Source organism: Anopheles cruzii, chromosome 3 (assembly GCF_943734635.1).
Source record: "Anopheles cruzii chromosome 3, idAnoCruzAS_RS32_06, whole genome shotgun sequence".
In the NCBI taxonomy this organism is placed as follows: Eukaryota; Metazoa; Arthropoda; class Insecta; order Diptera; family Culicidae; genus Anopheles; species Anopheles cruzii.
In genome coordinates this window covers 81,932,923-81,948,479 of record NC_069145.1, presented here as the reverse complement: position 1 = coordinate 81,948,479, position 15,557 = coordinate 81,932,923, and the positions used below count along the sequence as shown (strand labels likewise).

At 54.6% G+C, this 15,557-nt stretch overlaps 1 protein-coding gene across 1 annotated transcript in view; it reads right to left on the bottom strand.

Annotated features, from left to right (window-relative positions):
- LOC128271138 (protein spire) overlaps positions 1-15,557 on the bottom strand; it is a 99,632-nt gene that overhangs the window by 58,166 nt on the left and 25,909 nt on the right. Inside the window, exon 2 of the mRNA XM_053008577.1 lies at positions 14,297-14,331. Within this exon, the coding sequence (XP_052864537.1) occupies positions 14,297-14,331 (35 nt within the window). The remainder of the gene's footprint in view (positions 1-14,296; positions 14,332-15,557) is intronic.

Sequence of the window (15,557 nt, the reverse complement as noted above, 5' to 3'; positions counted from 1 at the left end):
CATTGCTGAAATCCTTCCTGTCGCCGGCGTGGAAAACCAGCCCGCAGATATCACAGCGGGTCCCCTGCCAGTAGCTGGTGGAGGTTGAGGTGGCGAAAGCAGAGACAATGGCACGAGTGTCACCCGATAGACCTTCTAAGGGGCCGAGATACGATCAGTGATCTCCGATGTGCCATCGAACTCCCCGACAAGTGAAGCTGTCTAAATTTCCAATTCTGAGACTGTGGGGCAATATGATCAAGGAGTGAGAAGGTTTGCTGTTCGTCAGCTTCTGAGCGATCGCTAATAGGTTCAAAGTCCGCTTTCCGCCGGATGACTGGAACGGAACGGAACTCCGGAAAGCAAAAGTGCGGGGTCTGACACTTCTCACCCACAGATCGTCATCTCGGCGCCGAAACCATGTCCGGCGGCCTCATTAAACACAAACCGTTAGAAGCCATCGATAGCTCATTAGGTGATAATTACCGCAAAAAGCGAACAGCGAAGCAAACTGTAATGCGTCAACATCGTTACAGTTTCGCCATCAGCTGGCCACCACAAAGCCAGACGGTACCGCGGTCCATGTAATCGCCAATATATCACTCATAATCGTTTCCATGTTTCGCTCCACTGTCCCGCGGCTCACAATTGAGCTATCGAGCCGCCTGGACGCGACGCGATATCTTGGGAGAACATCTCGTGGCGCTCCAAAAACTCCGACTCCGCCAAAAGGTCAACCGTGGCGCACGCGTTCTCAGAGGTCAGAACGAACGTTTGCCCGACCCCATGATTAGTCTCCCCCCTGTGAGTTAATGGAGGGCTTTCGGCCGCCGCAAAGGCTGCGGCGCCTAAAGCGTTGAAGTTTTACAAATAGGTCCCCACTAAGAACCCGAACCGTCTCTCTCTCGGTCGCGCGCCCGAGGCTCTAAAATCGTGTCCTGGGCAGCGCGGTAAACGAGTGTTGAAAACGGCCGCAACGGCAGAGTGGCTTCCACACTGGAGGGCCCTGTCTCTCCTTTGGTCATATTTCTTCCTCCGCCGCCAAACAGTCGGCTCCTTCTGGGGTCCCAAATATGGTAACGGTTCGGGCGACACGGGCACCGACGGTGTCCCCGTTCGATACACTCACTCCTGGGGAGTCTCCCCAGGAGAGAACCTAGAGAAGCCGTCGTCAGACAAAGTAGGACCTCCGCCGCCGTGGATCGGTTGAGGGCTGAGTGATTGCGGAAGCAATGGAACAATAAACTCACGGCGTCGGGCAATCGTGATAATTTATGATCTCGTATCTCTCGCCGGGGACGCTATTCCAGCCACTTTTTGTTTCGTTACAGTTGCTACGGGGCCTTTTGGGGGACCCCGCCGGGACCAGTGGGCCACCTTATGGGTCAGTGGGACGAATTCTCCGCGACGGCGCATTTTGGGCGATTCCAGGTGATAGATGGCGTCGTGCTAGTCGGGCGCGGGAGTCACCCGGTTGGTAATCGTGAGTTCACAAATGTCACGCCGGGTCCCAATTTGCGTGCCGTGATCGATTTGACCTGTCTTTCTCGCAGCAGCCGCAGCAACCGTCGTCTACGGAATGCGGCGTCGTCATGCTCGCTAACGATGGTTAGCGAGGTTAATTGGAAGGTGGCGGCCACAGGACGATGCGTGTGCCCATGTGCCCGGGCAGTTGGTGACCTGAGACGAAAGCCTATCCAACCCAATGCTGGCTTTGCGTGTGGCATGCGAACAGAACCGAACGATTCTGGTCTGACATTGACATTTACTGGCCACAAACGGGGACAAAACGGTCCAAGTCGCCGACGTCTTCGCAGAAGGGCGCGCACAGATCCAGTTCTGTCAATCAATCGATATCGATGCCCGACCGGACGCGTGCGCACACAAAGTGCGCGCGCGTTGGGTAGTCCCGCGTTATGACAGCCTAATGACGGACTGTCATTTCGAAGGCCTCTCCGGGCGGCCACCGCGGACCCGCTGGTCGTGGGCCCCGGTTTGATCGATCGACGAACGCCAAATCAGAGCAGTGCGGTATCTCTTTCGCGGCGTGTACCGCGTCTCGATAAAGCAACAGATGGTGTACGTCGATTAAAAAAACGGTACAGATAGCGCAGATGTAGGCCTAACGTCCTACACGGACACGGGAAGCGAAGGCCGCCAAAGCGTAGCCTTTCCCCGGGGGAACGGCGCGCTATCGAGTTCCATTAGATAAACGGCGGAAAACGGAAATACCAGGCCGCGTTTTGCGCAGTACCACACGGGTCGGGTGAGGAACGCCAGGAACGTCGTTTCCGGGCAAAAGTCCAGACATTTCGTACGACGTACCTCATTCCTTCAAATGGGTGGTTTACCTCACAGATTAAATTAATGAAGAAATAACTACACTTTTGCTTCACGAACACGACAAATTGGTCCATCTTGTCTACTTAACGAGCCCGCAAACCAAGGCCGTTTCATCATCCGTTATGATGAATGGCTCGACGTGAACACGGTATGTGCAAACACTGCGATTCTCTCACTTCTTGCACCACGCGTGCCAATATTACGAAATTCAAACAATCGGCTGTCGAAAGCCGCATCAAATTTCAACGTCGCTCCCAAAAACTCTAATCGCAATCAATGAGCGCCGATCGCTTAGTTTTCACCTAATTATGTTATCTGGGGCCACACCTACACACGCCAATTATTCCCCAACTTCTCATCGTTCGAGGCCGCAAAAAGTTTGTAAATACTGCGGAAAATCGATCGTGGCCAAACTGGCTGGCTGAAATCTTCGACACGCGGGGTCAGCAGGGCTATTAGTCTTAGCACACACACGAGCACACTCGAAGGAGAGTTTCACAAAACCGAAGAAGTGTGGCCTCATTAAGACCTGCGGCGAATTGATGAAACGATCTCTCGGTACCGCGCACCGCGCAGAACTAAGATGCAACAACTGTCCCAGCACACGCTCTAATGTTCTAACGAAGCCCAAATCAGAACTGAGGGTGAAAGAACTCATCAAAACCAAAACAACACGCGCACGGCGGAGCTTTAAATGAGAGATAAGTGAGGAGAGCACCGGTACGGTAATTGAACAAACTCTTAATTTTCCCCATTTTCCCCCCCGAGAAAGGTAAACAACGCCGTGTGGTGGTCCGTTCTCCTTTCCGTTTCTGGCTTTTATTTCGGCAAAGAACGGATTGATGAAATTGACCAATTACGGTACGCCGGCCAGTTGTAGTCCAGCAATCCTGCCAGCGCATATGTGCGCCCAGAACATATCGACCCAACGGCCGCCCCCAGAACGTTGGATCTGAGTGCGAGTTCGTTGATCTTCGGCGCGCGAAACAAAGCGAAACATGGCAGGCGCCAAGCGGGGCCGCGGGGCACTGGATATGTGGTGCCTCCCTGTGTCTGCCCGTCGCCGCCGACAGGGAATCAATTTTGCAACATGTAAAACCGAAATCGTGTAAGCCAATCATCGCCGGCGCTGGATCGCTTTTCTACACGCTCCGCGGCGACAGACTAGGAACCCGCGGCCCGGCCCGGCACACGTACGGCGACCCAGAATGATTCATGTTGAAGCTATTATGCCACGCAAGACCGACACCGAGAGAAGGTGCAGCCGCCAGACGGCACACAGACGGGTGGCGCAATGCCGAATTGAATAGCCACCACCACCACTTCTAACTTTTCGTCGATCGGAGATCTCGGAGAGAACATTTTATTAATCGTAACTCGCGTCGGTTTGATGTGTCCCAAGTTGTGCAATTGGGACCGTTTGGAGGAGCACAAACAAGCCCACAAAAGGGTTCCATGTGTAGTTCCGCCGCCCTTAGCATAAGCTTTTGTGGGATCGCATAGAAGAGACCCGAGTCATGTGGGAAACCGCCCCCTTGTCTTCCCTGTTTCGGGCCGTTTCAACAAGCTGGCTATAGTGTGTCCATAGCGAGGCCATCGACTTTTGATGAGCATCGCCTGTGGAGCTCAGAGCTCCCGCGAATCCCGCACATCCCGGGGGGACATCACAGAATGTCTCATGCGGTAATGAGCAGGTTTTACCGCACGAATTTGCTATTTAATTGCAAATGCAGCATTTCTTGCTGCCCACCGTCCGCCAGCAGCTTCCCGGTTCGGCCCGATGTCCGAACGTCCGGGTCCGGGTCCGGGTCTCCCACAAACAATCGTGGTTCCGCACTGCTATGCTACCGCGATGGGACTCCGGTTCCTGTGATGCACCAACTGGCGGCAGGCTGTGCGGAGGGAGCGAAACCGTGGCAAGACAAATTGCATAATATACACAGCATAGCCCATAAGGAGCGAGCGCGCCGCTTCTTGAGCAGCAGGCGAAGACGCCAAAGCTAACCCGATACCCGGTAGATACAGTTCAGCGACGGCCCGCGGTCACACCGCCGTGCCGACCGTAAAGGCTCCCACCGAAAGTTGCGTCGCCCGCCGTAGTAGTAGCGAGTGGACAGACGACGACGACGGCAACGACGACGACAAACCGACATGCATAAATTTCCAAATCGCCATCGCCGCCCGGCGGCGTTGGTGGCGGTGGAAGCCCAACGCCTCGGAAAGGCGGACCCAACACAGGGAGGGTGCCTCTCCTCGCCGGTTCCAAACGTGACCGAGCGTTCTGAGCGCTCGGCGAGAGGAAGGATCGGGGTTTAGAGAAAAAGGTATTGTTTATGCTGCCATTTTAATGCATGCGCGACTAACGAGACTCCCTTCGGCGCGGCGCGGCGCAGCGCAGCGCAGTAACTGAAAACCCACACGGATGGCCGCCCGGGCTTCCGCACGGTGCACGGCGGCGGCCCGAACCTCTGGCCGCTCGGGGTGAACACCAACACGGGTTGGTGACAATTTTGGCGCCAGCTTTTGCAACCTAAAAGTGACAGCATCGTTGTGCTAGCACCGCGTGTCCACCCCGCCAAGAACTGTGGCCGCCTGTGGCAAAGGTCAGCCCCCCCGCCTCAACGTTCCTGAGGTGCTGGCGCCAACTACAACGGCGGCGGAGTCGCACGCCGTGAGTCATGACGCGCTGAGCGCTAGACTGACTCCCGGGTCGTCCGGGTCGCAGTTTCGTGCAGACCATAGTCGGGGAGTCCCAAGTTATGGAGCATAAACTATTTTCGACTTCCTCGACCGCAACCTCCGGAAGGTGCAATCAATCATGGAAGCGAGCGACACCTTGAAGTCCATCGCGAAGTCTCCGGTCAACTCCATCGACTCACTAGCAGAGGCCGGCATTCGAATGACGACGTTCAGTTGGTTTTTGGCCACTCTGACGCACTTCTTATCGGAATAGTTACCCATCGAAAGGCGACGTGATAAGCGGGGACCTGTCCGGACCTTCGGACCAGTAAACAATCACCATGATAAATCGAACTTCCCGCTGTCAGCGAATCAGTCCCACCAAATTCGAAAACATTCTCCAACAACAAGACCCCAAAGCGTCACGCCTCTTGTGTGTGGGGGTGCTATTTTCAGCTCGTGGTCGTGGTGTAAGCGAGCGATTGGAATTAGCTGTAAGAATTAAAAATAAATGTGTCACCCTGCGGCTAATCGCCACTGTCACAGACACTGTCCAGAAATAAATCTTCAAGACTTCCCAGTAGAATCTTCTCGCTGACTCCATGAGGCGTTAGTTCTGGGAAGCGGAACGATTTGTTCCACTGACAGCTGACCCGTATCTGTGTGTCTGTGCGTAGAGGTTATTTCTGGAACCGCGCCGAAACGTAACATCGATTAGTTGCATCGCCAAGAGTTTCGTGGATTCTTCCACCAACAGACTTCAAATAGGGCTGCCAGGCTGCGGCGGCCTAGCTCACGATCAGTCACTCAAGATGCAAAAATACTGCCCTCAATCGGGTCATAAATATTGACGGGAGGCCGCTTTCGTCACCACGGGGCCTCCGCAGTCAGGCCTTGCCAGTTTGACAGATTGAAATCGATCCGCCAGCGAGACCGGGAGTCGACCTGGGGTCACCAGCACCGTGAGGCACTCCTCGCCCGAGTTGCGTTTCGCAAACGGCGTGATGGAGAAATTCAGCCTCCAGACGTTTTCGTTCACCAAGAATTGCGTGACGTTTCGGCGGCCACGGACCACCCTGCCGTGCTGTGGCGGAGGACCTCCAGCGGACGGGGGCCCGAAAAGGCAGCACGGAATGATGCATGTTTAACGACACTTAGTGTACACAGTGTGCCCCACCACAACCGGGAGCCTTCGGGCGCCACGCCGAGCCAAGCCGTGAGAAACTTTGTTACCAATATACCACCACCGCAACCACGGGCCTCCCCCGAAAGTCCCGGAGCGCTCGCTGGATCAAAGAAAATATTGAACCACAAAACCCGGGCGGAGGAATCACGGGGCGGTTTTGGCGAACGCGGGCGCCGTTTAGTGGCGCAAAATGTTTGGCAAGGGCGCAGACAAGGCTTCGGTTAAAATGGCGGCGGCCGCTACTACTAAACCATCAATCGGCGGCGCACAAGTTTATGAAATGGTAATACTTTTCTCCAAACGCCGCCCCTCTCCGAGAGCCTAGGCGCAGGCGCGGGGTTACCTCATTGCGCGAAGCGCCAGAAGCGATCGAGAAGTCCGGGAACCGGCGTCAGCCACGGCGTGGAGATCGTGGCGGGGCCCCCGAATCACACCAACGGGGAATCGAAAGTTGCACGATTTTAATTGTCGTGATCAATTAAAATTCACCAACTTGCCGGTGGCTGGCCACCGGTTCGATCAATACTTGCCACCGGCCAGGCGGGAGCCAGTTTTCGAGGATGCCCAATTGATACGGTTCCTCGTCCATCGCTGAGGTTTTCCTTCAACAATCGCCGCGAGTGGCAAGAGTTGATGATCCTGGGGACGCCAAACGCTTTGAAGGAGAAACTTTCCATTTCACCATCAACCCGGACCCAAACCCGAGACCAAACCCCTTTGGAGCTGAAGGATGTGATTATGGCTAAAAATCCGGCGGAAAATTGCGCACTCGCAGTTTCGGCCGCACAAATCACCCAACAACACGCATGTGTGGGCAAACAACAGCTCCAAGGGCTCCTCGACGACCAATCAGCCTTGTGATGACCGTGGCCCAACCACCGCCGTCGCCGTCGCCACCACCGACGACGAGTTCAATTTCATGTTGCACAAAATACCATCAACCACCGCAAACAACGACCGGGTCGAGCACGAGACGAGTCGATTCACTGCCGTGGCCCATTGAAGTTAATAGCACCCCTGGACCCCGACCGCCAACCTCGGTGTCCGGCTGGGAAATCGAAATTGAAAACGAAAGTGAAGCCCCTCGGTAAAGGTCCTCGGACCCCGGGGGAGCCTATCAGGTGTCCCGTGCTCAGCCCAGCAGCTACACCTTGGCCTCCAAAACCTTGGGGTCCATGGCGTGGCGTGTACGAGAAGGTGAAGGGTGCGGACCGGGCGCGTAATGTGCAACCATGAATTGCCGAAGAAAGGAAGGCATTATCACGGACGACGGACGACGCCATTACGTGCTGGGGCGTGTAGCGGGAGAGGGACTCAATCGATGGCGGTCAATCATCGGATCGGATTGGAAAAATAACACACCATAACCCACCAGAGAGTAAATGACGTCCACACACGTCCATCCTGAGACGGGTCGTACCACCGAAACTGGCATCTTCCGCGGGCGGACCGGGTAAGTGCAGCTAAACTCTGCCTCTGCCCGCCAATTATTTCGCCAACAACAGGTCGGTGGATTGGTGGACCAAAACTAAATCCCCGCAAGCGCCCTACCTCGTGGCCGGATCCTCGGCCATGATCCTCGCGACCGGACCAGAAGGTCCAGACTTCTGCGGTAGCGCCGCCGGAGGAATCAGCTCACCCTGACCTATCACCGTGCCATGTTGGGCCTGTCAAGTGTACTGCGCTGCCGCCGGAGCCCGACTTCCATATGATTATGGCAACCTACCGAGGCGCCTGCCGCCGGACAATGCACGCCGCACTTCGCGGTCGCCGTGTGTTGCCCCACCACGCGATCGACGCGTGTATATGTGAATAAATAATCATTAATCACAGTAATTTCACGGCACGTTTCGCTGCCCCCGAGCGGGCCCTACGATCGCCCTCCGCGTATGGGCACGCGAACTTTGCAGGTTCGCAGTGGCCACGTGTAATGGCCACACTGCCTGAAGTATCGTGAATCAATCGTGAACCAATAAGCACCCAGTTTCTGCGCCGGGCTTGAGATGTGCCGAAAGTGCACGGTCCGGGACCGGCAATTGGTTTAAATTTCGCTCCCCGCATTTAATTCAATTATCCGTCCCGGTTCGGCCTTTCCTTCTACGGCGGGAACCAACATCATAATTAGACCACGTTCTATCGTGCCAATGTGCCAATGTTGTGCGAGTGAGACCTAAACCTTTGACGGAGCCCTGTTCATTTGGTTGGTGAATGGCGGCTCGTGGCACCTGAAACCGAAAGGGAAAAGTGCACCGCAAACAAGCGGCGCAGGCATCCACACCGACACATTCCACACTAATTGTGGCCGCCGCCGTCGCCGCCGGTAGGTGTTAGAAGCTCAGCAGCCAACGGAGCGGGCGCTTAGCTCGATGGCACTCCTTCGCATCTCCAGTGACTTCGCCTGTGCGCCGCGCTAGATGCAAATAGTCTTATGCTGACCGTGAACTTTCGCCCACCCGACGACGACGACGACGTGCACCGTAAAATAAATTGCTCGACTTTTTCCTCGCGCCGCACACTTTTGTTGCGCGCACGTCAACATATCGGAACGCAATGCTCGATCACCGCCAGCGCAGAACAGGAGCGACAGACAGACAGAGAGAGAGAGAGAGACAGCGGAATGGCCCTCCAACCCGAGTGTTGCAGTGTTTGCAATTTATTTTGTGCCTCGAGATCAGCACACGGATCGCGCACGGGTTGCAGGCGAAATCGGACCGATCGGCCAGGGCGCGTGTGTGTGTGTGTGTCACTGGCGCTTTGCGTCTCGGGATCGGGAAAACGAACCGGAGGATCACCGGAGGTTGCTTTCCACCTCGGGAGCGCACCATTTTTCACACAGCATGGATTACACTGCCGCTGCCGCCGACGACGACGTAGAAAGAAGGAACGGTCCCATTGAAACCCAATCCCAACGGGGCGGGGTGGTGCTGGCCACGGTGGGCTGGGGAAAACTGTGCCATCAGTGAGCGTGCATCTAGAAATTCGAATCCCGAACTTTCGCTCTCGTGGCGCAAAAAAAAACACCGGGGAAAAGTAGATTTACTGCTTTTGGGGGCCGGTGACGGTGGCCACCGTGGGCATGCCCGCCCGCGGAGAGTGCATCGACACCGTAACCTGGCGTCCTGCTCCTCCGGCGGGTGCCCAGGTGGAATGTGTGCATTCCTTCGCTCCGTGGATTGTCGCTCGATTTTCACACATCAAACTTTGGAAAACTGCACCCGGCAAAGGGTAGCTCAGCTTTCAACGGATTAGCTTTGACGTTTAATTGGTTAAACATTAGTTGTCCATTTTTGGGGTCCTGGTTTGTTATTCAAAATCCTGGCTTGTTATCGATCGATCGTTCGATCTTCGTTTACACACATTCTAAACAGAGTAAGCACTTCTGAAGCGAGTCCTAAATTGCGAGAATTGTCAGCCTCGACGATCAGTGCAAGGATGACCAAAAGCGCAAGGACCAGAGTGATTATACTATTAGATTGGGGAAAAGGAAATCTTTTTTTTTTCTCGGAAGATGGCTGCAGTGATCGATATATCGTAAAGCATCGATCAAACAATGTTGCTGTTTTTTGTTTGTTCCATTCAGTCGTGAGTTACACAGGGTGTTAACAATGGAGATCAAAAAAGAGTTTTCTTCTCTCGTGTACATTTTAGAGTTTTTCTTTGATGAAGGTCAAAAAGGAAGCCAGGTCGCTGAACATGTGAACGGTGTTTATGGTGCCGATCGACAAATTAGTAGTCGTAGCATCGCCCAGGAACTGAAGATCAGCTATAAAACAGTTTCAGAATCATTTGCGCAAAGCTGGATTCGAAGAGAAGCTTGATGCTTCGGTGACACACCTATAAACACCAAAAAACTTGATGGATCGAGTTTTCACCGGCGAAGCCTTGGGCAAAAAGACCAATACGACTATATTATGCGCAATCGATCGTGGTCAAAGCGTGGTGATGCTGCTCAAACGGTGGGCTAAGTAGGACCAAAGGGGAGGAAGGTTCTATTGAGCATATGGCATATGGGGGACTTGAAAGGAATTGTTTATTATGAGTTGCTTCGCATGGGCAACTGGACCGTTTGAAGCTAGCGTTTAACCAGAAACGACCAGAATTGGCCAACAAAAGAGGTGTTATGTTCCATCAGAACAAAGCCAGGCCATACACGTTTGTAGGGACTCGTCAGAAACTCCGCGAGATTTCTATTTACCCATCCTAATATTTTGCGTTATAGTTTAAGGAATAATTCTGTAATTGTTCAATGTAGTACGCAAACTGACTCGATAGTTCGTTCAAATGTATCACAAACTGTGGCACACCATATGGCGGAATCGGTGACGGAAGAGGGCGTAAACATGGGCACTTGGAGCGATAAAGGTCCAAACGCCCATCGGACCAACAACGACGTACATTCGAGGATCAACCCTTTGGAGATAGCTCCGATGGCGGCTTTCATCTAATCAACCGTCTTCGTAGCCATGTGTGTGCACCTTCCCCTGTCCGTCCGCCCCCGTGGTGTGTATGCAAAGTCCACCATCGCCGCGAGTCGTGAGCTGCAGCGGACGGGCCCAAATATGGGTCATAAGAATCTTTATTCTCACGCCCCCAAACCGCGCGATGGAGAAATTATCTTTCGCCCCAAACCCGACCGAACCACCCTCAGGTTGGCATCACGGATTCCTTCCCACCACACACACACCAACACATACTTAGAGGGGGAATAAATGGAATACGGCACAGTATGGGCCGCAGTTTTCCCAGCCGATCTCCCGGGGGGCTCAATTCGACCTCTCAACCGGGGGGACCTCTTTTGAACCGTTCCACCACCACCGCCGATATTAGTTCCCCGCCCCGGGCCGTAAAACAGACCCGAAGTGTTCACTTCGGACCCAGCCCTAGCGGAGCCTAGCGGCCACGAGGCATCGGCGAAAAATATGGAAATGATCCGCCGATCGGCGGTGGCGACCGCTTCACGTGCCAACAGCACCAGCTCAGTGTGCGCGGCCGCCGCCGGTGGTGGTCGCCTAGACCTTCCCTCCACCGATCGATCCAAGATCACGGCCGGTCGCGGGCTCGAGATCATCCCCGAGATTCCACTTTCCACTCGCGTCGGCCGCGATCGGCAGGCGATCTATGCTCACCCGCGACCGTTCGCGGATCGGCCCCGCGGGGCAACACTGAAGCACCGTCGAGCCGAACTGTCGAACCTCGTCGTTGTCGACGGCGTGTTCTCTGCCCTCGCCAGGCCTCGGTGTGCATCGCCAGCGCTCGTGCAACGCCGGCTGCCACCCCCCGAGAGCCCACGGGGAAAGGCCTAGGACTAGGACCGTTCTGGTTGCGCCACGGAGGGAGATAGCGGTGTGTGATATGCGGCGGATACGTAGCCTTCAAAAAGATGAAAGCCACGTCGAAAGAGACACCAGCTAACCACCCCGGTTACGGTTAGATAAATGACTCTCCACGTCCACAGGGCAGAGAGGGGTCTGTAGCACCTCCCTGCACCGGGGCACGCAGCATGGCGTATCCACCCATTCGCTTCGGGGCCCTTTTTCGGGGCGAGCAAGCAGTTAGCAAGTGAGTCGTCGCTCGGCCACCATCGCCTGGCCCGGATCGCATCCGATCGCATCCATCCAGCCAGCCATCCGTCCAAACACATTAGCACAAAGCCTCGAAGCCTCGAAGCCGCTCACAGCAAGATTACGTACCACGATACCTGCGCTCCACCTTCACCGCCGTCTTAAGTTTTCGCGCTCTCTCTCTCTCTCCCAGCACTTTCTTCTCCAGAGGCCTCCGGTGGTCGATCGCTGCCCGGTGCCGGTCAATAAGCGGTAATCACAAATGACTTTGTCCACCACCACCGTCCCGAGGGCGCGCGAAGCAAGCTCAGCCGATGCCCAACAAGCCATTAGGCGCGATAGGACCCTCGCAGGCCCCGGAGGCCTATGGGTGGGTGCAGAGCCGATTTGCCGCCTCCATCCGATATTCCCATGCCCAAATTCAGCTTCTCACGCGAGCCGTGCAGTGCCGTGGAAGTTTGATTGTCATCTCGCTTCTCGCGCCGGTGAAACAAAGTTACGGCGCGCAGCTCCCGAGCGCGGTCCGGAGATGCCGGCCAAAACATGCCAATAATCATAAATGGGTCAGCGAGTCGGCACGAAAGCCATCGCGGATTCGAAGGGCGGCACCGGGCGCGCCCGGTCCGCGTATGCAAAGGACCAGCGAGTCGGCGGAGATCCCGGTGCCGGAGCCGGAGGCCCCGAAACTAGGCCCCGAGTGTCAGCGGGTCGCTAATTTTATTACTCCTTTCTCGCGACCTGACTCCTGGAAAACGGAGCCCTCGTGGCAGGGTTGTATTCTGTCAGGTGCTCTCTCTTTCTCTCTGTCCCGAGAAAATGACCCACTTCGCGGTGAGGACACACTCTAGGGGCCAGGGGCCTCTCCTGGATGGAGGGAGAAAATTGTCCACAGCGTGGCGTGGCGAATGTGAGAAGAGGCCACAAAATGGGATTTAACTACAATTTACACACATCACGCGTGGCACTGACTTTGGGACTGGCTTGGGTGCGAGAAGTGGCCCATCCCCTTGGGCAACTGTGGCCATCATAATTTTCGCGCATTTAAAAGGAGGTTTAGTGCTGTTTTTTCTAATCTGAAGGAAGGCTGATGTGGAGAGTGAATATGGAGAGAACAACAGGATCAGATCCTAAAGGCAGATTTGGTGTATGAAGGCACGCGACACTCGCACTTCGTTCCATTCTTCCATCCCGTCTCAGGAATCCCGGGTCTTTATTTATGCTCCCAGCCAGCTCGCCATGACCGCTTTCGGAGCAACACTCTCACCTCACACGGGCTGCGACCTCCGTGATATGCTTGCATCCCTTCCCAAGTGACCGTGGCCTTTCCGGCCCATATCAACCTCACATCAAGTTATTGGTCGTAACTTTTCTTTTTAATTCCCATAAATGCCTAGTCGACCTACCTGGTGCCGTGGACTTGCAGTTCGCCATGGCAGTGGCCGTCATAAACTCGATTCGTGCAAATAAATATTTGGATAATCTTGAACAATTTGAGAAACTGCAACCATTCCCGATTAAGACAAGGCCGACCAGTAACGCAAGAAGACAATTAAAATTCGTGGCGTTTTGAGGGGTGGCCACCAGCAAAGGAATCTTCTGCGCCGCAACTGGAGTGGCGAAAGCCAGGGCTTATCGCGTAGCCGCCATTTTCTAATAGCCGCGGCCACGATAAGTGGCCGCGGCGTGTTTATCGGACGTGCGTATTTCGCCGATTCAATTATCATTCCAGCGACACCGCGGCGATAGCAAAGACGCGCGCCAGGACGCCGCGAAACGCGGCCCCGTCTTCCTGTTCCCGAAACGAAAGTGAAAACTCCATTCCACTCGCGGAGTACGGGCTGGTTAAAAGCGTCCGTTGGTCCGTTGGCAGCGGGTGGGATCGTTAGCTAACGTCGGCGCGCGCGAGAGAGGCCCCTAGAGAGGCCGCTTGAGCAGAAAGTTCAGCCAAGCCAAACGGGCAGACGACGAACTTGACCGTGACGACTTACTCAACAGCTTCCCGTGGTCTTCACGACGACGGGACGAGCCTGTGGCCACCAACGAAATTCGTGCGTGCATGATTTGCCAAACTCTAGTGGCCACCGACGGACCGGGCCAAACGAAATCCCGGAACGCTAACGGGAATGACGAACGGAACCTGGCTCACACTCTCCCGGCTCGGCTCCAGGTGGTCGTCCGTCCGGAGAGCTCGGTCCATCCGAGGCCCGAGAGCGGCGGCTATAATTACCAGATCGCGATAGTGCGGCCCTATCTCGCACTTTTAATCAGATGTGATTTAATAACACATTGAAGCGTTGACTTGAGCGTCGCGGGAAGGCAAACACGAAATAAAACAGCATCGTCGACGGCGCGGCCAAGTGTTTACCGGACAGTGGTGAAATCGGGCAGCAGATAACATCCCGACGGGGGGGAGATGACGGACACCGGTGGGCCAGTTTCGGGTGAAACCGCGCAGTGCGTCGTCTTCCGTTTACTGTTGTGCGCGATGGAGGTCTGTTTGCAGAACGACGCCACGCGGGACGCTATAGAGACAGTGACGAGTACTCACCTTTTTCTGGGTCGTCGGAACGCACAGCTCCTTATCTGCAAGAGAGCAATCGGATGAGAAGGGAAACGTTTTAGAATGGCGCACATAGTCGGTGACCAAATAGCTTTATTACGATAGCATAATCTAAGGGGAATCACCGCCCAGAAGTTGCGCTACACCCGATGTCCCGATTTAGCAACGCTCCCGTGGGACAACGCAGCGTGGTGGAGACCTTCTTCACTTGATGCCCTTATTCCTTTAAGTCACAGAAAACAACCGTCAACCGTTAACTTTATGGACCCAGCAATATTCGCCGCGATGAATGCGACGCATTCGAAAGACATGACTAAAAGTGATCTGTCACGGCGTGACTATTTCCTATTCCCTAAGATAAAATTGGCCATAAAAGGATCCTTTTATGGCCACATTCCAGTGATTCATGCGTCCGTAGCACGGGTACTAAACCTACTGAAACATAAACGCGCATAACTTTTTAATCTGTCATGCGATTTGCAAGAATTTCGATGCGTTTGAAAGAGGAAGAACATACCTTTTTAAACTATGTTACTAACTAATTTTTGTTGCTTCTTTTTTATTTAAAAATATAAAATTTCGTTATTTATTGAACATACGCTGTATTTAACCAAAAAGAAGGTTTCCCTAACGTGACCCAGCTTCCACGCCGACAGATACGATGACAGATGTAAATCCCGGCTTAAAAGACTCTATCTGCGCCGCCGGCGAAGATCACCGTGGTCGGCCGCGTCCAGGGAATTCTTCTGTCCCTCCTGTGGTCAATCTAGCAACCTGCCTTCCACGCCTTCGCATTTCAGGGTCAGGTGCATCTACCGACGCCGGCACTGGTTCTGAATGACGAGCCGGCACCACTCTTGAACCGCGTTTCACCTAGAAACACCTCAAGGCGGTCCCAAAAAGTAAGATGCCACTCGACAACTTACTCACCGAACCCCACGCCCCCGGAGGGGCAATAATCAAAATGGGAAAAGGAAATAATCAAAAACCCTTAAACCGGTTTCGGGACACCACCGTCGATGAAGGCCGGGGACCACCACCAACCGGGGAGTGCATCAGGATCGGAGGGATGGAAGGGCGAAGAAAAAATGCAAGAAAACTCTCGGACTGGTGTGTTCCCGGTTCTAGGTGGCCACCGATCTAAGGGCTTCACCCGTTTCCCAGTGCCGCCTTATCCAGGGGTCTGATTTATGGCCATCCTCTTGTCGCGGCGCGACACCCGGCCGACACAAAAGGCCGACCTACACCA